General features: G+C 41.3%; 1 protein-coding gene across 11 annotated transcripts in view; it reads left to right on the top strand.

Annotated features, from left to right (window-relative positions):
• LOC125453357 (protocadherin-9) overlaps positions 1 to 25,022 on the top strand; it is a 701,801-nt gene that overhangs the window by 460,175 nt on the left and 216,604 nt on the right. For 4 of the 11 annotated variants that reach the window (XM_048532814.2, XM_048532813.2, XM_048532812.2 and 1 more), the window contains 2 exons: positions 392 to 802; positions 1,100 to 2,283. The exons of 5 other annotated variants lie outside the window; for them this stretch is intronic. In XM_048532814.2, the coding sequence (XP_048388771.1) occupies positions 392 to 802; positions 1,100 to 1,902 (1,214 nt within the window). In that variant the 3' untranslated portion in view covers positions 1,903 to 2,283. Of the gene's footprint in view, positions 1 to 391; positions 803 to 1,099; positions 2,284 to 25,022 lie in introns of those variants that run through there. 2 more of the 11 variants (XM_059646480.1, XM_048532815.2) reach the window with 1 other exon arrangement.

Raw genomic sequence — 25,022 nt, 5'->3', positions numbered from 1 at the left:
TCCTGGAACCTGGATTTAAATGCAAGCTGAATTGGAACCGTAGAAGCAGAACAAAAGTTCATTCCACCCATCAAATTCATCTTCTTCCTCCATTTCATTCTCTGCCATTTATGGGGACATTAGCTATAGTTACTTAGGAGATATTAATACAGTTCCAGGTTGCCTCAGTTTAGAATTCAAAGCTACTCATTAAATTAATGTTAAATTGGCAATGTCATTCATGATCCACAAGGGTGATTGGTGTGAAAAATACAAGCAGTGTTTCTGCCAACAGAAATAAAATAAGTCACAAGTGCAGAATTCAACTGCAAATAATTGACAATTACCAATTTAACTTCCACAAGGAAGCCACTTGACCTTTGCAAATGACTTTTCTTTCCACTCCGCACAGGCGGAAAGCAGACGAAAATGGTGTCCACAGTAGCTAAACTGCAGAAGGTTAAATTCTCCACGTTGGCTATGCAAATGCTTGTGAAACAATTCACAAGGTTACAAAGAATATTCCTGGCCACGAATCCCAAAATGCACACTAGTGAGGGTCACCAACGTGGCTGGGACGTCATTACTGTAAAAGTCAACAAAATTTCCAAAGTAGCTCGAACAGCCGAGGACTGTCAAAAGCACATCAATGACTTAAGACTTGGTGCTCGACAAAAAGTCGCTTTTAACAAAAAGAGAGGTACAGTCCAGCACAGAGATGTGGCAAAACAGAAAGTCCTAACATGGGAGGAAGAAAAAGTGGCCCCGATAGTCCACCTTGTGAAACATGGACCTGATGCGTCCTCTGACTCAAGTGATTCTGGTGAGTGTTGCATTGTTTTATCAAACCCGTCATTGCTTGTGGCAAATATTGCAGCCTCAGCTATTAAAATTAAGCATGCATTGCAATGATTGTGTATGCAAGCCCTTCAAAGCATTCCTAAATGTTCTTGCTGTATAATGAAATGCCAGCTTTCTTGTATTCAAAGCCAAGAATACAAAGCCTGTATTTGTACAAATCCTTTGTACAGGCTTGCAAAGCATTATTGTGATCTAATCCTTCAGCTTATGCAGAGTCCATCACCAAGTAAGCCAAGGTCCTGTCTTTTTATCTTCACAGGTGATTGTTGCACCTCAAAAGCCTTGACATCAGAGCAACAAAAAACCACTGAGATCATGGAGGAGAAGATGCCAACCCGGCATCAGGAGCCTAGAGTAGGCATGGAAGGTGCAGTGACCGACAAGTTACAACAGGCTTCATATGGGGAACAGAAAGAAGACTGCACAGGTGGGCAATGGAAAACAGCAGCTTACATGAAAGTGCCATCCTCAGAGAAGTCGGAGCAAAGAGGGACATGTCCGCTAGAGACAACAGGTGCTGTCAATTCCTCTATTCCTTCACATTCTCAAAGTGCACATGGTGAGGAGCTTTGCCCCATATGTCGTAGGTTAGATACACTTGTAAGCACTGTGCAACGTGGGTTCAACCACATACACAGGGACATAAACACATTACAAAATACCTCACAGTACCGTGGAGCCCGGTTGTCCCAGAATGTCATGTCTCTGATTGGTGCAATGCACACTCTTGTGAGACTCCACCATTTTTCCACCTTGCCACGCAGAGATGTGGCTATTCAGACCTCCATCATGTTGACTGGAAGGCATCTGGGGGAAAATGTTGGAGTTGCATCTAGTGATACAACAACTGTAACAAGTAACAATGTAACAACCCTCAATAACACTGGGCCTACGTCCAGTGATAGTGTAATGACATCCAATGAAACTGGAGTTGCCTCCAGTGACACTGGGGTTGCATCAAATGACACAGTGATTGAAGTATCAGTTGATCCTGATGGGGACTCTGCGGAGAGTATGTCCATTGAAGAGTCCTCTCAAAATTCTTCAGACAGTGATTGGTGAAATCAGTTGACAAAATGGGTATGTGGAGTTGACTATTTGTATGTAGCTATTTCAGTATTCATACACTTAGATTTTGGGTTATATATTTCCTGTGATTCCACCCATCTAGACAAGGGCATACTGGGTTAAAATAATTTCTGCATGCGTGTATCTAGCAGTTGGTCTTAATGTGAGGTTTGCAATTTTGTAACAAATAGAATGTCATTTTAAATGCATATAATATTAAATATAGACACATTGTCTTTACATGTCTAATATTGCTTGGAATTTGGTGAAAATACTTTCCACTTCTACAATTATTAATGTTGTTTGTAATAAAAACAACTTCTATCATTATCTGTGTTTTGTTGTTCAGAACCAAGGTTTTGTACTCGCTTTTTCACCTTTTCATTGTTATGTGTGTTGTGTATGGAATAAACATTTTATATCAGTCACTCTTTGTCCTGTGCCTGCTTCTGTCCATGTTGCCGATCCCTTGCTTTCCTATTTTGTGTAAATATTACACATCAGCCCCAATGTGGCAGAGTGGCCTGAGGCATCTAGAATTGTTGGTCTTGTGCAATTGTCTTTCATCCTCTGCCTTTTGCCTCATTTGTATTATTAACAAAGCATGCTGTTTGAATTTCTCCGTTTCATAGGTGTGTTCTTTTTCATGGTCATATGTCTGCAGAGATGTGTTTTAAAATTATGCTGTTTCACATGCTGAAAACTGGTTTGAATTCAGATATAAAAACATAAAATTTATAAGCCCAAGTATTTCTTTCTTCTGGGTGTAGGTAGTATATATTTTTAAATCCTCCCAAGTATATTTAATGCCCCAGTTATTATGTTTGGGAAATTAATCTTGCATTGCCCTCCAAATGAGATTTGTTATGCATATGCACAGAATCTAGTTCATATTAGGAGTTCTACATGTTGGTAAAAATTATACCCAGCATATGCATGGCAGGCTTTAATACATATATATACAGTTAAGAAAAACACAACTGATTCTGTTTGCCACATGACCTTGTTATTCTGAGAATTATTCTATACGTTTGTAGAGTGCTGCTTGAGTTAATTTCAGTATGCAAGCTCTGGACTCCATATATAGCTCTGGTCTCCATATTACAAGACACATCAGGAAACAAAGGGGACTCATTGAAGACATTCATGAATCATAACAAAACTGAGAGGTCATACCTATTGGGAAGATCTGAATGGGCTGAGGCTGTATTTTTCTAGAAATGAGACAGTTAGGGTTTGCCTATAGAGTACTTGATAATTAGGAAGGGGTTTGGTAGAGTAGATAGGAAGAAGATTTTTCAGCTTTTGACTGGGTTATAAGGCAGTCATCAATATATCCAATATGGAATTTGAGAGAATCTATTTTATGGAAAGAGTGGGAAAAATGTGACTCTTTCTTCTGCATGGGGTTAGAGTAGTTGAGCTGAATATCATAGGTACCTTGAAAAGGACATTTGGTTTTTTCATGAGGGACAAAGAAACAGAAGGAATATTTCAAGAAGTTGTGAAAGCTAAGGAGGAGAGAGGCATAAAGACTAGAAGAAATTAGTTATACCAATTAACCTGTTTGTGTGCAGTAGATTGTGTTTAATCAAACTGCACATCATCATCTTCCCCAGAAGTTTTCCATTAATGGTAGCAATCAAGCTGGTTGTGACTGTTTCTCTTTAAAATCCCCAAATTACTCTGCTTAGTGCAATATAAATGCTGAACATGAGGAAAGATTTCTCCACTCGTTTTGAATGCAAATAGATTGTTCTCTAATAACCTGTTAATTAGGAGGATTTTGAGACTGTCTTGTAAAATTCAGCAAGGGATGCCCAAATCAGAGAGACGCAAGTGCTATGCCCATGCATTTTTCTGTTCAACCTCCAAATACACACTTATGTTAGTAAAGGCTGTAAGATTCTGCCTTCTTCCACTTGGGATGGAATTTATTGTCCATTTAGACCATTTATCCTAAACTTGAGGGAATGTCTGATGTTCACCTTGGATTGAAATTTGTACCAATGTTCTATTGCCTGGTGCTTATGCCCTCAACCTTAACAGGTTGAAAAAAAGAAATAATTTGTTTGTAATTACTTAAGAACAATTGCATTCTAACCTTGATGTTCTTCAGCTCAGGATTAAGCCACTATAGTCTTAACAAACCATAGAGCCGTTCTCTTGCAAGAAGAGATAATTGGTGGTGAGGGGAGAGATCAAGAGCAGAATCCTTCATGGGACAATTGGATCTTAAAAGTTCGTAACTAATTACTCTAGATTCTCTTTTCTAATACAGTAGTCATAACATGAAATGCTATAGGAATATCACTGGTAATGTAGAACTAGAACTCAATTGGAATCTCACAGAAGGGAAAAGAGAAATAAGTAAATAATTTTTTGGTTTATCTTAAAAAAACTTGCATCTTCTGGTTTGCCACATACACTTCGATGGTTCTAGCGCAGGTACTGTCTTGGTGAGCATCTTGGACAATGTTGTGGCAGTTTGCTACCAGCTCTTTGCCATTCAGCTTGAAAGATCTAGAGATTATCATTCCTGTGATATTCAATAACTTGACAATAATTCATATTTTTCCTCACACATTTCACCTGGTGAAGCATTCTAACTCACTTCACAAGGGGTGTGATCGCCAAAGGTTTGCACCCAGCTGAAGTAAAATGAATTCGATCAGGAGCTAAGAGAATGAGTGTGAAGTAAAAACATTAAATCCAGAGCCTGGGGTCTGAACAATGGTGAGGTAAAATAAGTGAGGTTGCACAAAGCAGCTGAGTTGGAAAACCACAGAACTCCTAGAGAGAACTGTTATCAAATTAAGAGAAATTTGATTTTAATTCCTACATGTTGAGAATCAAATAGATAAACACTGTCAGATTAGCTCCTCTGTTGACAGATTTGCAAGATGGTAAATCATATTACTGTGGTTTCTCCTGAACTACAGCTTCTGATGATTTACCATGCCTCATTTTACTGCTTTCTCCCTCATGATCCTTGAAGTTCTGAAATAAATGAAGGTGTACATTTGCTGGCCATGCCCATGTGAACTCAAAATGTGTGAGAGAGCTGGTGGCTTAACCTTGAGATTTACAATACCTTCATATGGTGTTGAATGTTATCTGTAAGCCATACAAATACTTTTCAATGCAAATCTACTAGTTAACAACTGGAGGGGGGACATGTTTTTATGCTCCCTTCTGACCCCCACTGTCATCTGTTTGGATCACTTATCTCAGAATAGGGATTTGACAGAGAGTCATCTTAACCTGTGTGAATCATTACCGCACTCAACATATGCTATTATCCACTACTCAAGCACTGGATCAATGGCAAAGTTCTTAAATAATAGCTCATATAGTTCTCCAAAAGCAACTCTGCTCATCCAGTGATAATGGGAACTGCAGATGCTGTAGAATCCAAGATAACAAAGTGTAGAGCTGGACGAACACAGCAGGCCAAGCAGAATCTCAGGAGCACAAAAGCTGACATTTCGGGCCTAGACCCTTCATCAGAGAGCTGATGAAGGGTCTAGGCCGGAAACGTCAGCTTTTGTGCTCCTGAGATGTTGATAGACCTGCTGTGTTCATCAAGCTCCACACTTTGTTATCTGCTCATCCTGTGCCCAGCCTTTTCCACATTAGTTATGCAAAGTGTTTGTTTTCTACTTTTAGGGTGTTTCTTCCCCACAGTTTCCTTTCTAAATTCCCAATTGCAGATGCCCTCATGACATACTCAGGTCGTACAATCCAGATCCTGTGTAAATAAAGTTCTTCTGCATGTTAAAATTGGTTCTTTTGTCATGCATCTTAAATCAGTGTTTTCTGGATTTTAACCCTTCTGCTAAGGAGGAGAGCTTCTCTCTCCATCTTCTTTCTAACAATTTTGAATATTTCTGTCAAGTATCCCTCAACCTTTTCTTCTTTAAGGAAAACAAACTGAGCTTCTCAATCAATCCATATAACCATCCATGAGTTTCTTGAGGAAATAACACGTTATACATGAAGGGAAACTGGTCGATAGATTGAACTTGGATTTCTATACGGTAGTTAATAAGATACTATCTCAAAGGTTATTGTAGGAGATGAAAGCTAATAGGAGGTAAGTTAATAGAAAATTAGCTAACAGAGAGTATGCATAACTGGATCATTATCTGGTATGAAAGATTAGCTGAGTGCTGCGTTACAAGGATCTATGTTGGGGCCTCAATGTTCTCCAATTTTTATAAATGACTTGGATGAAGGGCCTTTAAGAATAAGGAGTTGTATATTTAAGAAAGAGTGAGGAGAAGGCTTTTCTCCCAGAGGATCTTCATTTTATTGAAACTTTTTTTTCCCTGGACAGATGGTTATTGCTAAATTTGCTGACCACACAAAGACAGGTAGGAAAATAAGTTTTGAGGAGGAAATAAGGATGCTATAAAAGGATATTCTTAGGTTAAGTGAGTGGCCAAAGATTTAGCAAATAGAATATGCCGTTGGAACATGCAAAATTGTCCTTTTTGCCAGGAAGAATAAAAAAAGAAGCTTATTAAGTAAACGGTAAGAGGATCCCGAATGTCTGGATGCATGAATTAGTGTGCAGGTACAGCAAGTAATTACAAAAGATCATCAAATGTTAACAGTTTATGACAAGATGATTTGAATGTAAAATTAAGAGCTTGTACTTCAGTTAGACAGACCATTGGCGAGACCACATCCAGAATGTATAATATTGATTGCCTTATTTAGGGAAGTATATGAATACATTGGAAGGTGGTTAGAGAAGCTTTACTTGACTAATACTTGGAATGGACAAGGTGCCTTCTGAGGTAATATCAGACTGGCCAGACTTGTATCCTGTAGTTGTACACTGACAATTCAAATACAGTGTTCTGGGAGACCTGTACTGTCAGAGGCTCTGTCTTGTTGGATAACCTAAGATCAATCTGTTGTCTTGAGTGGATGCAAAAGATCCACTAGCATTATTTGAGACAAAAGCAGGGAAGTCCTCTCTTGCTCCTGATTGATATAAATCCCTTAACCAATATCACTAAATTATATATTGTATGTTCATTATTACGTTGTTGTTTGTAGGACCTTGCTGTGTGCTAATTGTGCTGCCTCCCTTGTTGTAATCACAAAGTTTCAAAAGAACTTAACTGGCTGTGGAGTACTTTTGGATGTCATGAAAGGTACGACATTAATGCAAATTTTCTTTTTAATATTGGGAATTTGTTGCTGTCCATTTAGCTTGTAACAGCTTAGGGAGGTTTTACTGTGCAATTTTGTTGTGGATATGTTAGAATCTTGTAGTGTTGAAATTCCATTATTTTCATTGTGAATACTTTTTTGCAAGACAATCAACCACTCTCCTGTTAGAAAATGTTGCACACACTGATGAAATCGTATCAATTGTCAGTCAGAACACATTTAGAGAGACATTGCTTTGGCATGGTGTAAGCTGGCCAGGGTAGAAAATTGTCACATTTCCTTACAGACCTTTAAACACAGGTACACAGAAACCATGAGTAGCCTACTGAATGTGAAAAATTAGTAGTGACAGGAAACGTGAAGAGAAGCTAAACTGCATCTAAGTATTTTTTTCTGTTTTCCCTGGTTTTACAGTATGTTTTGTGACTAAGTGTCCTTAAAGATGAATCTTGCCTTGTAATGCATTATCAGGGAAGTTTCATAAAATCACAGGTGCGGATCTCAGAAGTGGGAGGGGTCCTTGGCAAGTTGTTTCAAACACATGCTGTCAACTGGAAAATGTTGAGTTTCCAGAGCAATTTTCAACCCTGCTATAATGGAAGGCCACAGGATGCATTGTTTAATATCTCCCTCTGTTATTATTTCTGTTTGCATTCCTGTCTCATTCGCATTGCTTATTCTGACAATTTCCTGCAGTGATTTCAATACAGCACAGGGATTAAAATGGCCAATCATCAGAAGCTGTACAGCCAAAGATAAAACACAGTTATGTTGATTAAACAAATTAATTTTGGCACGGCCTAAGTAATCAAAATCAACGTTTCTAGATCTTTTTTATTTATATTAAGCTTGATTCTTTGCCCAAAATCATTTGAGTTATGGGCGTACTCAGTTGCTAAATTTAATGTTCAAATGCATTTTTACTAACAAAATTATTTTATGACATTGATTTAGAATCTTACAGTGGCCATTAAAGTCCCAGGTTATGCAAATTAGACCTTGCTTTGAGTGTTTTTTATGTGTGAGTTAAGACGTAAAAAGGTACGATTTTTGAGCGATATGTCTCAAGAGCACTGGAATATGTCTGATACCATAAAGATCTGGAGAATAATCAGACATATTTACCACTATTTTAAATAGATAATTAAGCAAATAAGGAAAATTGCTAATCAGCCAGCAGTGACTCCTATGCTTATCTATGCTTCGAAACCATGGACAACTTCCAGAGGTACCTCAAAGCACTGGAGATGTGCCATCAGTGATTCCTTCACAAGATCCCCCCTAAATCCAGTCACAAGAAAGGGGGTCCAATGACAATAATCTCTCCTAAGCTAAATTTTCATTCCTAATTGTGCTAGTCCTGTACTTTCCAAATGTTTACCTGCTGTGACCTCATTTCGAAGCTTATAATTGTTGCAGCCCCTCAATGAGAACTGTGAGAGTGGGGCATGGGCATTGTAACTTGATCCAAACCTCATGGTTTATTGATTATGTTAATTATGTTGTGTGAGTGATTAAATAAGCCTGCTTATGGTCACTTAGAAAAAGAAAAGAATTACTGTTGGTAAGCAAATGTAAACATCAAAGAGCAAACTTTTTAAACGGTTGAATAAAACTCTACTCACACGGAAGCATATGCATCATCTCTACAATGCACAAAACAGACAACTGTGTCCACATCACTCCTAATGTTCCTCAACATCTCTATTTCCATTTCTGGGGTAAAGTAGGCCATCAGTATTCAATAGAAACCCACCAACTCCACACAGTTACCTTGACTATTCATCCTCATACCCTGCTTCCGTTAAAGGTTATCCAATTCTCCCAGTTCCTCTGTCTCTGCCATGTCTGTTCTGATGATCCCAACATCAACATCAATCATCTGAAATATCTACTTTCCTCCTCACCTGAGGATGCCACAGCACCGTGGTGGACAGGCCCTTCAGGTATTTTGACCCATCTCCCACACTTTGGCCCTCACCTCAGTCTTTGCCCCATGACAGCAAATGTGTCCCCCTTATCCTCACCAACATTTCCACCAGCATTCACATCAAGCAGATCGTTAGCCATCAGTTGTGCCACCTCCAGCATTATGCCACCACCAGACACATATCCCCTCCCCTCCCTTCTCTTGTCAGCCTTCCAAAGGACTAGTTTCCTCTGGGACACCTCCCGGGCACTAGCAGCATCTCCTCACTCCTCCGTGGCACGTTCCCCTGCAAGGGCAGAAGGTGAAACACCTGCCGGTTTATTTCCTCCCTTCTCACTGTACAGGGCATGGATCTACCTTTCTGGTGAAGGAGCAATTATCTGCACTTAACACAATCTAGTCTACTGTTCTCACCAATCACATGTGGTCTGCTGTACACTGGGGGGATGAAACGCAAACTGGCCAACCACTTCACATTACACTGATGTTTTCTGCAAAAAAACACCCTGAGCCTCCTGTTCCCTACCACTTCAACACACCACCATGTTCCCTAGCCAATGTGTCTTTCCTAGGCCTTCTGCAGTGCTCCAGCAATGTTTAGAGCAAACTGGATGAACAACATTCCTCTTTCTGCTTGGGAACCCTTCAGTCGTCAGGACACAATATCACATTCAATGATATAAGCGCCTGAGCACCTTCTTCCATCTCCCCACTCCTAACCCTACACACCAGGGTCTCCAATCACACACAGGCTGTTACCACAAACAACCCATTGCCAGCGACTCATGGTCACTCTTAGCAACAATTCATTCTCCCAGGCTGACCCTTTGCCCACTCCTTTGTCTGCCGACTGTGCTTCTCTCTCCCTGGGCTCCATCTTCACCTATTGTTAACTCTTTCCTCTCCCCAACCCCCAACCTTTTCTCTAGCCTATATGGCAACCTTTTCCTAGCTACAATCAGTTCTGAAGAAAGGTATTTGGACCTGAAATGTTAATTCTGTTTTCTCTCCACAACTAGTGCCAGACCTGCTGAGTTTTTCAGCAGTTTCTGATTTTTGTGAACTTGTCACCTTGTTCAGGATCAAATTTGATTGTTTTCTGGAAGTACCTGAGGGTATTTTACTACATTAGAGATGATATATAAACACAAGTTATTGTTGATACTTAGAATACTGAATTTCAGGATGTTAACAAAAAGCTGAAAGTATTGCAGTGGCCGCTTAACACACCACTCCTCTGTTCCTGACGCCCGTGGACAACATGGAGGAGGAACACATGAATCAATGTCAAGTTTGTAGTTGAACTATTTGCGACTAATACCTCGCAGAGAGTGCAAAGAAAATGAATATCTTTCAAGATACTCAGAGATAGTAAGAACTGCTAATGCTGGAGTTAGAGATAACACAGTGTGGAGCTGGAGGAACACAGCAGGCCAGGCAGCTTCAAAGGAGCAGAGAAGTTTCTGAAGAAGGGTCCCGACCCAAAATGTCAACTTTCCCGCTTGTCTGATGCTGCCTGGCCTGCTGTGTTCCTCCAGCTCCACACTGTGTTAGCTCATTCAAGATACTGTTGTCCAGGAAAATAATTGGTATTTCAATCGCTGTGGAGACTGATAACATTTCAAAACTACTTAAAGCTTCTTATTACAAGCCAAAAAGAATGACAGGATTTCAATTAAATTCATGTTTAATAATTTTTACTGCAATAAATTATTGGAAGTACTTTTTGTTCAACACAATTTTTGTGCGTAACTTATACTTTCAACCACAGCCAGGAACCTTTCTCTTTTATACTTAGCACAGGCGCACAGTTCGTGTATTTACCGTCTTTGTAGTAAATCGTACACAATTACCCCTGGCCTCCAATAAGTTCACACTTTTCCATTTATATACCTTGTGTGACCATCTGCAGACACTTGACTCTGGTTACGGAGAGTTCCCAAATCTACCTCAGGTCCATTCTATTAATTCTCCTGCACCCAGCCGTGGTCATGTCAGGACAGATCTCTCAGGATGCGTACATGACTGCAGTTAACATCTGCACTCGGCACTGATGCCCTCCTGCATCTGGCTTTAGTAGGGCCTGTAGCCTCTGCTCCCTTCAGGCCACACTATCTCCTGTTCTGTTCTTCTCTTTTCCCTTCTGCCTGATAACTTGAAACTAGCATCTTCCTATGCCTTTAGTGCAAATACCCTTGACTTTTGTTATCAGGTGTGAAAAATTCACATCTTGCTGAGCAGCTCTCATGACTAAACCAGGCTTGCTTTTAGCAGAATTAGGAACATTCACATTATGGCTTTGTTTTAGTTAAATTTTAAGGCATAATCCAAAATATAATCGTAGAGTCACTACAGTGTAGAAACAAGGCCACACCAACTCTCAAAGCATCCCACACAGACCTATCCCCTATAATCCACCTAACCTACGCATCTCTGAATGCTACGGGCAATTTACCATGGTCAATCCACCTAGCTGCACATTTTTGGACTGTGGGAGGAAACAGGAGCATCTGGAGGAAACCCACACAGACACGGGGAGAGTGTGCAAAATTCAGATTGACAGTCACCTGAAGGTGGAAACAAACCCAGGTCCCTGGCGCTGTGAGGCAGCAGCGCTAACCACTGAGCCACCAATATAATATCCTTATAAGAGATAATGGGAACTGCAGATGCTGGAGATTCCAAGATAATAAAATGTGAGGCTGGATGAACACAGCAGGCCAAGCAGCATCTCAGGAGCACAAAAGCTGACGTTTCGGGCCTAGACCCTCTGATGAAGGGGCCCGAAACGTCAGCTTTTGTGCTCCTGAGATGCTGCTTGGCCTGCTGTGTTCATCCAGCCTCACATTTTATTATCTTAATATCCTTATAAACCTCGATTCGGATGTGCCAGCATTGGACTGGGGTAGACAAAGTCAGAAGTCACAGAACACCAGGTTATAGTCCAACCTGTTGGATTACAGCCTGGTATCGTGTGACTTCTGATTTACATACCTCATCATTGGAGCACTAGCCAACATTGTAAAATGATTAAGCAGAACCTGAAGCTATGACAGAGCTGCCGCACCGGTGAAGGTGAGTGTACTTTTTCTGCCCAACACAAAATGCAATGGACACATAGAGTCTAAAGAAGAAAGAGTAGGAAGGAGTTTAGATTTTGACAAGGTAGACAAAGATAAATTGTTTCTCTTAGTTACTGGAACCGTGTTTAAGGTTTTAGGTATGACATAATAGGGATTGGGGAGTGTGAAAGTGTGAAGAACTTTTTCTAACATGTTGCATGCTAATAGCCTTGGAACTCATTGTTAATGAAGTTAATGTAAATTACAATGGTCAATTTCAAAGGGAATTAGAAACACAATGAAGTGCTAATAATTTGCAGGATTATGAGAATAAACTGGGGTCAAGGACCTGACAGACCTGGTATGGAATTGTTGGGCCAAAAGCCTCTTGCTATGCCACAATCACTGAGTGATTCTAGACAAACTCCGCTTCAGAGGATCATTTGAGTAATTCCTGAACCTTGCCCTTCTTCATGCTGAGGGTGTACCTTCTGTCTACATGTTGTTTCAGCTCAGAAAGATGGGAAGTGAGCACCAGATGCTTTTCTGAGGGTCGTGTGTATAGTAGTTGTGTAGCTGCTGACAACACCATCTGATAATGGGCTGCGACTGGCTGAAGTTTTGGAGGCTCACTCTCAGCAATGCTTCTGCTTCTGGCACACTGCCTTGGGCTGCACAGGAGAATTCACCCTGGAGCTTGTTGCCTCCCAGCTTCTCAGCAACAAATCCTTCACCATTAGCCATAGAAGCCGACGCCATCAAATTCATCAGCTGCACACTGTGAGAGAAAATAAAAAATATCCCTCAAGGCAACCAACTTTGAAAACCTAATGCCTTTGGGTTCTGCCGGGAGCAAATAATCAAACCTTATCTTAAAGCAACTAACCTTCCCTTACTCTCCAAGTAATGAAATTGAAACGCAGGTCTCACTCACAGACAAAACCAGATTTTGTAAACAGCAGAACAACACTTGTATGTGATACTTTTATATATTCTGAATTAAAGTGTTAAAAATGTTTACCTTACCTGCCCTGATTAGTTTGTGGTTGTCCTGAATGCAACTGGCCCCTTTGATTATGGGATAGCACACATTAGCTATTTTCTGGCTCATTTAACCTATTTTAATAAATATCTTTAAGTGAGATCTGGGTGGCAGTCATTTCCATGGTGACGTTCCTGATCGTGTGATGTATGTTTGATGAAATTTAGGGGTGATTTCAATGGCAACAACAAATATGGCATGCAATGGCATGGGGGAAACGGAATTCCAGATAAAATCAAGATTTCCATTCATATGGCACCTTTCACATTGCCAAGATGTTCCAAGGCACTTGATAGTCAAGTCCTATGGAAGTGTAGTCCCTTCTGTAGTGTTGTAAACATGGCAGCCAATTCATACACTGCAAGTTCCCACAAACAGCAAATTGACTAAGAGCTGATTAAGACAGAGATAGAGGGAGAGGGAAAGACACAGGACAATTATAGACACGGCTGGCCCTGCACCTTAAGGACAAAAAATGCAAGCCCTTCCCATATAAATTGAAGAAACTGAGTTCCCGTGCTGCTAGAGGGCTCAGCATTGGCTAGAAAACTTTTCTACATAATCATACCCTGGGATCATTTCTATCCAGCTGAGAAAGCAAGATGGGCTGTAATTTAACATGTAATCCAAAGGACAGCACTTCCAGCACAGCAGCACTCCCTCAGTGCTGCACTAGGAATGTAAGCACTTGATTCTGGTGCTCAAAATCTGGAATAGGACTTGAACCTATCAGCCTAATTCTGGATGCATGCATGTTACCAGCTAAGCTACATGCTGTTATTAGAACCAGTCATGTGATACAAACCGGTTGTTGGAAGCATAAATATTTATTCACCTTGATGAAATCAAGTACTCATTGTCAGCACTTAAGCAGTTAAAAGAGAGCAGTATTAGTGAAAAGAGATACCAAGCAAAGATGCATTGTTACAATAACCCAATAATGGTACATGCTAAGATTACCTTGCCTCAACTCTCAACAGATACAAAATTGCTTCAAATGTCGATAAACGGAATAGCTCAGAAAGGTCAGAGTCTATTAGCGTTCCAGGTTGCCTAAGGGATTCTCACTGTTTGGCGAAAAACCTGCAAGTGGAATTTGCCACTGAATCTGGCATGCAAACTAATAGTGGTTGCTTGCTTATTGTTCTGTGCACAGCAAATTAAATTAAATGATTGCTGATTGTTGAGTTGCCTTTCATTAAAACTATGAATGGAATTTGTACATAACGCGCAGAGTTTATTCAACAGAAATCCTGTTTCCTGATTTAATCATGTTACCTGGATGAATCCTAATTACCGTTAGTAACGTGAATGATGTTGAGATTGCTGCTCACCAATTTCTTACTGAAAATATTATTTTTTAGATTAAGATTGTTTGTCTCTTTGCATTACTTATTTATGAAATGCCCAGCTGAGTTTGCTATTTCCCACAGATTGTGTTTGTCGCAGACAGATGACACGCTGTTATAAATGTTGTAAGTTGTACATTCCCCATTAGGATTTCAAGGAGATAGTGTCAATAATTCACATGGAAGTGAAACCGGGGTAAATGGACAGTTGCAAAATCTTATTAGACTATCAACAAACTTTCATGATTAAAATAAAAGAAGCAATACAAAACAACAACCAGTCATCTTTGCAGCAAGCACATTCTAAGATTTATGGAAATCTGCATAAGGTCATTGTGAGGCAGCCATGTGTTTTATGTAAGAAATGAGGAGCTCCTTTTCCAACATCCATAGCTGCACCTAAACCATACTGCCTCTGGGATAGAAAGATCATATGACAGGATTTCTTGTTTGGAGCTTTTTTATTGGTAAAATAAAAGTCTGAAAGTAACATTGTCAAAATGGTGTTACGGAGGCAACTTACACTTAAAACTGTATGACGTTTTCCCATTTAACTTTTGAAATTAATCTCTCACTGGTTATACTTCACTCTGCCTATTTCATTCCCCAGAACTCAGTCCAAATCTATTCTCAGCTCCTGATGACTTGTTTCTTTTTCCAGGTTGATAACTTCCAATCCCCATACTGACTTGTAGGTTGGAAATTCATTTCCGTAGCCTAGCTGGGTAAATCTCTCAGCCTTTGAACTCAGTTTCTTCCATTTAAATGGGAAGCATTTTCTGTCCTTAAGGTACAGGGCCGGCTGTGTCTATAATTGTGCCGAGCCTTTCCCTCTCCCTCTATCTCTATCTTAATCGGTTTCTCTCTCCTTCTGTCTTGTGATTCATGCAGATTGATCCTGTCTGTGAGGTTTATGGACCTATTAGGAAAACTTGCAGGCTGGCTTTAGGATGGTTTCCTATGGGCTTCTCCTTTCTCAAAATCAGTTTCCATGGAAATGTGAATCACATGGGCTTTGAATCCAGGCAGTAGTGCTAATCAGCTATCCTTTGGAACCGCAACTACATTCTAACTTGAAACAAAGTAGAGCTTTTAAAGTACAGCCGCTTATAAAATTTGACATTCCAAACTTCTCCCTGTGACTTGAAGGCTAACCACACAGCCACCCCAACTAAAGGAAGGAGCAGCCTGTACATTTCCCTCCCAGTAAGACAGATGTGCTCCCTTTTAACCTTTAATATTCAAGGCACCTCACATTATCATTGGGCAGAATTTCAAGAAGATTATATGACCCCGACAAGGCTTCATTTTACCTTAATTGAAGCAAAAAGTCCCAAAACATAACAACTTCTGTGTTTTGTATTTGTTAAAAAGAACTCATTATTCCGCTGATTTTTTTTAACAGTGTATGCAGTGACTATTTTGAAAATCTGAGCTGATAATGTGGCACATTCATGCATGTTAGAAATGGCCAGTATTCATAAACAAAGAATTATTCTCCACAAATGTAAGGAATATGTTCAAGCCTTATACAATTTTGAATTGCTTGTGAAGTTGGAAGCCTGTAGTTCCTCATTTACTGGTGCGTTGCCATGGAGACAGCAATCAGGTTCAACTTGCCAACCTTGTTCAACATTTTCTCGGCATAAATTGCATTTTGTTTGTAACTTACCATTCATCCATTTTTCCTGACGAGTCCAAGGTACCTACTGTAAACCATGACACTACGTACGTACATCCAAGCTAGCCCACTCTGCATTTGGAGAACCTGTAAGCTGACTGGAAATCCCAGTCAGACTCCCACAACAGACCACAATTGGCCTTAAATAATTTCAATTGCTGAGCCATCATTGCTGCTGGGGAAATTATCCAGATCAGCACAAGAACTTCAGAAACCAGTGCTGCTGATCAGCAATGTTAACTTAAGTGCCTGCTCACATCCATCCAGCCTGACTGAGCTCCCAAGCTCTCGCACCTAGTGCAGATGTGCTGGAAGCGACCGGTCAGACTGACATCATTCAATATAAAGAGTTAAACTGCACACTGTTTGATTGCAATGCTTAAATCTTTTTTCAGTTTTCTGAGATAGCATGTCAAATATTGTTTGGAATTCTGTTCACCCAATTCATCTACCAAATGCTCTGGGGTTTGAAAATAGTGCTTCGTTTCATCATGTGTATCCAACTGAGACATTAGACATAGCCTAGTAATTATTAATATGAAACAGTAAGGCGATATTCTTCTGACAGTATGAGGAATCATTTAAACTCATTGATCGTCACCAGGTTAGTGTATTTTGGATTCATACGTTGATGTCAAGGATTACATTTCAATTTTTTTTCTGAATCCCACTGGACAAGGAATTTCAATACATACAAGGTTAATATTAATAAGCTCAACATGCTTTTCGAAACCTCTATACTTTTAACAGTGGAGCTCCGTAGATTTAACATTAACAATAATAAGCTTCCCCTGCTCATCCTTCCTGATCTTTCTACAACCTTTGATAGGGTGGACACCATCATTCCCCATTTGTGCTTCTCTTCTGCTAACATATTTGTGGTGACTGCACTCATGACTTCCATTCTTATCTTTACAGCCTTAGTCAACTTTTATTGCCTCTGCTAACTTTTATTCCCACTCCTGAACTATTTTTCCTGTTATCCCTCATGGGACTATCCTTGGCCTCCTTCTATCTTTCAATTACATTCCGCCCTTTGGTGCCATTATCTGAAAACACAATGATAGTGTTATATTGTTATATTTTTTGTGAAGGAATAGGAATTAATTGCTATGTGATTATATATCCTAGGAAACTATAATCACGATTCTACTGCAGTCATGGATTGATTAACAAAGCATGATTTCATCAGCTAAAGATAAACACCTGAAATAAACAAACTCAAACTCCATCATTTTGGGGTCAAAGTGTTATTTCAAACTTATGAAAACTGGAAGATATGAACAGATAGGTGGCAGATGTAAGCTGATGACACTCAATTCTAGAAAATTTTAGGCTATTCCACAGTTTCTAAATCGTCGGAATACTTATCAAACCACTAGCTTGGATGAGCACTTGCCAAAAATACTATCACTTTCTAAAGAAAATGCGTCAGTTTGAGTCAGACTGATTGCAACACTAGTGTTGTAGTCGACACTGACCTGTAGATAATAATCTAAAATTTGATGGGTTAACTGAAATTAAACGAAATTAAATTGCAGTAAAATCAAATGAGGCTGCTGCATTGAAAAAAAATGGTCAGATGACAGCCTAATGTATAGAAAGCTCGCTGGATTTAATGTGTTTCTTAATCTGGAAGAAGAGATAGACATATTTTCAACTAGTAAGGGAATTGGAGTTTGGGAATAAGACAGGAAAGTGATGTTGAGGATCATCATATTCGGCCATGATCGCACTGAATGGACAGCAGACACGATGAGCTGAATGGCCTAATTCTGCTTCTATGTCTTATGTTCTTAATGTGTGTTTGGATCTCATGCCGTAATTTAATAGAAGCGCATTAAACTGTCGCAGTATTTCTGAAAGTCTGTAGTCCTGGTAAAACTGCGTGATATCAAATGTGAAAATGTGGGCTACTTATTTATTTAACAGAGTGTGTTTGATCGTAGAATTTGCTGTGTGATTATTATATGGTTTAATGGAAAATATTACTGTGGCACCCAACCTGAGAAAGCTAAGCCTGAGGCCAAAGTTCGTTAAAGCCAAGAGATACGTCTCTTTCCAGGAAAACAAACAAAGGTCCACATGGGTATAGATAAAATCATCTGGAAACAAGACGCAATTTTGATAACACAGTGTGGAGCTGGAGGAACACAGCAGGCCAGGTGGAATCAGGGGAGCAGGAGAGTTGACGGGTCGGGACCCTTCTTCAGAAATGGGGAGGGTGAAGGGAATTCAGAAATAAATAGAGAGGAGGAGTGGGGCTGGGGGAGGTAGGTCAGATGGTGATAAGTGATTGCAGGTAGGGGGTAGTGGAGATAGGTCAGTGGGACGGGTGGGGCGGATAGGTAGGAGAGAAGATGGACAGGTTGTGTCAGGTCAAGGGGATGGGGATGAGGGGTAGGCTTGAAGATGGGATGAGGCAGGGGGTGGGGAGATTTGAAAAGCAGTGAGTTCTCTGTTCAGGCCATCCGGCTGTAGGTTCCCGGGACAGACTATGAGGTGTTCCTCCTCCAGTTTGCAGGGGTGTTATTGTGACACTGGAGGAGGCCCAGGATGGACATGTCGCCTGCGGGGTCGGAGGGTGAGTTGTTGTTGTCGCGTACAGAGCACAGATGCTCCATAAAATCATCTCCGAGCCTCCGCTTGGTCTAACCAAAATAGAGGAGGCCACAGCGGGAGCAGTGGATAGAGTAGACGAAGTTGACAGATGTTCAGGTTGATCCTTGTTTGATATGGAAGGTTTGTTTTGTGCCTTGAATGGAGGTGAAGCGGGAGGTGTAGGGGCAGATATAGCACTCCTTGTGGTTGCAGGGAAAGGTGCCGAGGGTGGTGGGGCTTATGGGAAGTGTTGAGCGGATGAGGGACTCTCAGATGGCACCTCCCCATGGTTGTGGGGTAAGGTGGCAGAAGTGGCAGAGAATGTTGGATGTGAAGGTTGGTGGGTTGATATGTGAGGACAAGGGGAATCTGTCGTTATTTTTGTTGGGAGGAGGGGAGCAGTGTAGGAAACGCAAGATTATGCGTGGACTATTTTCTAAAAGGTGAGAAAATTCGTAAAGCAGAAGTACAAAGAGATCTGGGAGTGTTGGTCCAGGATTCTCTAAAGGTTAACTTGCAGGTAGAGTCCGTGATTAAGAAAGCGAATGTAATGTTGTCGTTTATCTCAAGAGGGTTGGAATATAAAAGCAGCGATGTGCTTCTGATACTTTATAAAGCTCTAGTTAGGCCCCATTTGGAATACTGTGTCCAATTTTGGGCCCCACACCTCAAGAAGGACATACTGGCGCAGGAGCATGTCCAACAGAGATTCACACGGATGATCCCTGGAATGGTAGGTTTACCGTAAGATGAACGGCTAAGGATCCTGGGATTGTATTCATTAGAGTTTAGAAGGTTGAGGGGAGATCTAATAGAAACTTACAAGATAATGTATAGCTAAGAAGGGATGGATGCTGGGAAGTTGTTTCCGCTAGGCGGGGACACTAGGACCCGTGGGCACAGCCTTAGAATTAGAGGGGGTAAATTTAAAACGGAAATGAGACGACATTTCTTCAGCCAGAGAGTGGTGGGCCTGTGGAATTCATTGCCGCGGAGTGCAGTGGAGGCCGGGACGTTGGATGCCTTCAAGGCAGAGATTGACAATTTCTTGATTTCACAGGGAATCAAGGGCTATGGGGAGAGTGCAGGGAAGTGGAGTTGAAATGCCCATCAGCCATGATTTAAATAGTGGAGTGGACTTGACGGGCTGAATGGCCTTGCTTCCACTCCTATGTCTTATGGTTTTTATGGTCTTATGTGGTTGAGGGCATTTTTGATCACCAGAGGGAGGATGTTACCGTCCTTGAAATATGAGGAGATCAGGGATATGTGGGAGTGGAACGCTCCATCTTGGGAAAAGATCCGGCGGAGGTGAAGGAATTGGGAGTTGGGGATCACATTCTTGCAGGAGGGTGGGTGAGAGGCGGTGTAGTCCTGGTAGCTGTAGGAGTCGGTGGGTTTGAAATAGATGTCAGTTTCAAGGCAGTCAACAGAGTGGTCCAGGAAGGAGAGAGAGGTATTGGAGATGGCCCAGGTGAATTTGAGGTTGGGGTGAAAGGTGTTCGTAAAGTTGATGAGCTGTTTAATCTCCTCGTGGGAACACAAGGCAGTGCTGGTGCAGTCATCGATGTAGTGGAAGAACAACTGGGGTATCATACCAATCATACCAGCATTTCACGTATCCTATGGAGAGGCAGGCATAGCTTGGCCCCATGCAGGTTCCCATGGCCACCCCCTTAGACTGTAGGAAGTTGGAGGAGTTAAAGGAGAAGTTGGTAAGAGTAAGAACAAGTTCGGTTAAGAGGACGAGGGTGTCAGTGGGTGGGGAGGGGGCGGCGTCTGGTTGGGCCTGCGAGGGAAGAAGAGGCAGAATGGTTTTAAGCCATCTGTATGGGGAATAAAAGTGAATAGGGATTGGATATCCATAGTGAAGATGAGGTGTTGGAGGCCAGGAAATTGGAAGCCTTGAAGGAGGTGGAGGGTGTGGATGGTGTCCCGGACATAGGTGGGGAGTTCCTGGATCAGGGAGGGGAAAGCAGTGTCCCTGATTCTGGACTCACATTTTTGATGTTTACTCATGGTTAAACAGATCAAATTGCTAAAGACTAGACAAGTTTCCAAGTTTGAACATACAGCCTTGCTTGAATGAGAAAAATGTTATAAGTAAGTCTGCCTCAGAGTAATGGCTAGCTCAGGACAGGACTATTTGATCAGCAGCTGGAGGTTGGGACAGAGCAGTCTCAGTCTTAGTCTGATCCTCAGGTAAATCCACAAATAAACTGATTCACTTGTGATTGTGTGGATAAACTGTTACGCAGTCCTGTTATTGTGGTGTTTTGTAGCATTCATTAGTTAGAACATTGGATTTATCCTGTTGTTAAAGCTGCCTTCGTTGATATCGGGCAAACCTGCTGGACTGCGGAAAAGGGGATTAATGCCTGCAGATTATTGACTGAGTCAGCCAGAAACATTGAAGATAAAGGAAAAACCGGACTTGCTTACGGAAGGGGCAGTTAAAGTATACATAGCTTGGAAGGATCCACTAAAGGAATGGTGGGTCCAGACAATCTTGAATAGTGAGGACACAGCCCAGGAAGCTGGTGAGTGGACAATCGCCACAACTTCTCTCATGGCATATCAAAAAAAGGAATTTACAACTCAAGACTGAGGAATTGAAATAAAAATTAGAAGAGGGGGTGGCAGTTGTGAGGTGGCTCTGAAACAACTTGAGGAAGAGAGGAATTGGAAAGACATGAGGTCAAAAGGGAGAAGCAAAATGCAGCTTGTTGCAAGTCAGACAGGAAAACTATTTAAACAACACTGCAAGCTGAGAAAGTAGAACAACAGTGTTCAGACCTAAAAATGGATTATCAATGTCAGCTCAAATGAAATATCCTGAAATCAGCATCAGGCGAAGAATCACGGCACATTGTCACGAAATGGTTGCCAAGCTACACAAGGCTGTGAGGTGAACGAGATATTCAGGGCAGATGTTAGTGATCTCGAGGTTAGAGGATGAGAAAAGGGATGTTCAGGATACTGAATTGATGAGTGGATGAACCCCACTCTATAAGGCCTGTAAATATCCACATTTGGCCCCTTGATACAGAACTGACATAAACTGGGCGCAAACAGGTAGGATGGGAAAATCAGACATCAATACATGCTGTCATATAGCCCTGACCAATTACGGGGAATGGCTGAACAACTTCCTAAGTTCGACTTTAGGGGAGAGTAACCAATGGGTGGAGGAGCCATGGCAATCCATGCAGATCAACTTTCTTAGTCCTCTTCCAGCAATTAAAAAAGGAAACAAGTATTGCCTGGTCCTGGTGGATCCACCCCATCCACATACTCACCATGGCTAATTCCTGGATACATCGGGCAATTTACCATGGCCAAGGCATCTAACCTGCACACTTTGGACTGCAGGATGAAACTGGAGCACCTGGCGAGAATGTGCAAACTCCACACAGACAATCAACCACGTCTAGAATTGAACCTAGGTCTCTGTGTTCTGAAGCAACAGTGCTAACAACTGTGCTACCATGCAACCCCCGTCGGTGAAGTCATTTTATGGGATGGGTGATGCGATCTAATTTACTGTTGCTGGGATTAAAGGATAAATGGCATGTATACCACAATCCTCAAGCTTCGGGAATAATGGATCACCAGCCATGAAAGGGCTGTGTGGAAGGAGCTTGCAGTCAGCCTCAGAAATAGGATGAAGTATTGTCCTTGGGTCTCATGAATATATGGAACAAAATTCTAAGGGATGGGATATGAGTTAATAAAAAAAGAATATTCCGTCACTGTTGGACTAGCAGACATGAGAAATGAATAAATATAAATTCACCGCGATCTGGGGAAGTGGTTGCAGCAAACAAACCAACAGCCTATACTATTGTGATCAGACACCAGCAACTCAAATTGTTGCTGATACCAAACAAAACGCAGGAGTGGGATGATGATGACCAATTGGGAGTGCAGAACCAAGCAAGGCAGAGGGTGTTTGAGACCCTGTATCGGGCCTGCACAATATTGTGGACAAGTCTAGTCTCGTGGTTGATGCCAACGAACTGTTTGAGAGTGTCAAATACTTCCACATTAGCGACATGGAGAGTGTGCATGTAACAAACTTGGACAGAGGATGGGTGGCTAGCAGTAAGTTCTGAAAGGAAGTTGACTCCCTGATAAGCTCAATGATTTGGAGGATGAGGAGGATAGTCCCCTGCAAAGAAGATGGGGAATTCCCATTGACACCCCTAGCAATGGCGTGTCTGGGAACAGAGGTTTCCCCTGTGTTTCTGTGAATCCAAAACCTGCTGATCTTAAATTTGTCCTTAATCACACAATGGCAAGGCTCATGCTACAAGGCCTTAGCAAGTGCTTTTTTAGGAATCTTACATTTAATTAATAATTATAACCATGGTCACCGTTGTGGTGGGGAAGAATCTGTTCGAGGGATAGCATCACCCATTTGGCATGTCACTTGGAATAATATTTAGGTATACTGATGGAGTGTTTTGGCAAAATCAGATTTGCTTCAATTTAGAAAAGAGAACTATTTAAGTCAACATGTTTTTGAATTGACATTAAGCTTGGCCTCCCTCCTGAACAGCATTATGGGTGTACCCACAGCACATGGACCAAAGCAGGTCACCAAGGCAGCTCACCACACTTCTTCAAGGGCAACTATGGATGGATGATAAATGCTGGTCAGTCAGCAATGCCCATACCCCACAAGTGAAAAAGAAAGCTATGGCTCCAGTTGGGCCACCAGAATATGCAACAATCCTTCGATCCCCACGGATCTGAAGTCAGGGACCAATTATTGTCACGTGTTGTATCAAGACAAAATAGTGAACAGAACAGTAAATGAACTGAGCCTGAGCATTGTGCAAAGTTGTAGCATGGTGTATTACATTCAAATCTAGATGGCGATTATATGCTGGGTTCCACTGCAAGCTAATGTGCTGCAACTGTGGACGGATGCACAGCGATGATCATAAACTTTGTTCAATGTCTTACACAGATGCCTGGACTGCAAAATGGACAGGTTTTACTTGAGGAAAGAAGAATTTTATATGGAAATGTACACCATGAGTTGGTACCTGTTGACCTAAATGTATTGGAGACCCAATTATCAGATGGGTGTTCCAAGTTGACCAAACCGCCATTTCTGGAACTGCTGGGGTAAATAATGAGGCAAGAGACTCAGACACAGGGATCGCAGGCCTTGGCTCTAAACGAGATCTCGTCTGGAGATCAGATGTCTATGTTGAGGCCAAATCAAGGAAGACAAAAAAACAACAATAGGAGGGAATTGGTTAATGATCTGATGACTGGGGTTAATATATTAGTAGGAGTAGCTAATTCCATAGATTTGGCTAATCTAGATCAAACATTCTGCTCAGTAAAAAAGGATCTGGTCTAATGGGTCAGAAATTGATTCTTCCTGTGGAACAGCATTCATTTCTATTAATGCATTTCTTAAAGCCCAGCGGTGGCATGAGAGCAATTAACACAAAAAGATGTCTGCTCCATGTATGGTAGTTGGACAGCAGATCAGACAATGGAAATATGTGACAGAAGCATGAGGGTAGGTGCCTTTCTGAATCACCACTCACCAGCTGAAGGACGTAATGTCTGGATCAACACATTTGACTGGTTACCAACTCAGTGGTTTGAAGCGTGTTTTTTTTTAACTGAGGCTCGTTCTGTGGTTAAACAGGAATGTTGGCACAAATAATGTTAGCCATTACCATAATTAACAGGAAAGAGAAACCCAGGCAGATAAACAAACTATATAACATCGGAGTCATATGAGAGGGAGATCTTGTGATTCACTCGACTATTGTACAGTCAGGGGAGCTGATTTCAGGGTCCACCTTCATTGGGTGGAAGATGTGGAAAGTATCTATTGTCTTCTCCTACCCCATCTACAACATGGATAAATCTTGTGCAGTTTTAATACTTTTGTGAATTGGACAATAATGGCAATCTCAGTGAATAAGTGGGTGAATCAAGTGAAGCACATAAGGAGAAGAGAATATAGTGCAACTATCATGAGCATTTTGTTCCTACATGGATACACTCAATGCTCTACCCAACACCACACAGTGTGTTTCACTTCATTTTACCCTTTGCACGTGGGTTATTTGGAATTAGTGAGCATTCAAAGAGGCAAGTTCAAGATGCTTGATATCTTTGATGACCTTAAGGAGGGCCTAACCAATAAACGAATCAGTGTTCAAGTCCTATACCTGAATTGAATTAACACCTACAATGGAAATGCAAGGTTGAGGTGAATAGAGACGAT

Source organism: Stegostoma tigrinum, chromosome 6, assembly GCF_030684315.1.
Source record: "Stegostoma tigrinum isolate sSteTig4 chromosome 6, sSteTig4.hap1, whole genome shotgun sequence".
Classification (NCBI taxonomy): Eukaryota; Metazoa; Chordata; class Chondrichthyes; order Orectolobiformes; family Stegostomatidae; genus Stegostoma; species Stegostoma tigrinum.
Note: the sequence above shows the minus strand (reverse complement) of the source record. Positions and strands in the feature narration are given on the sequence as shown.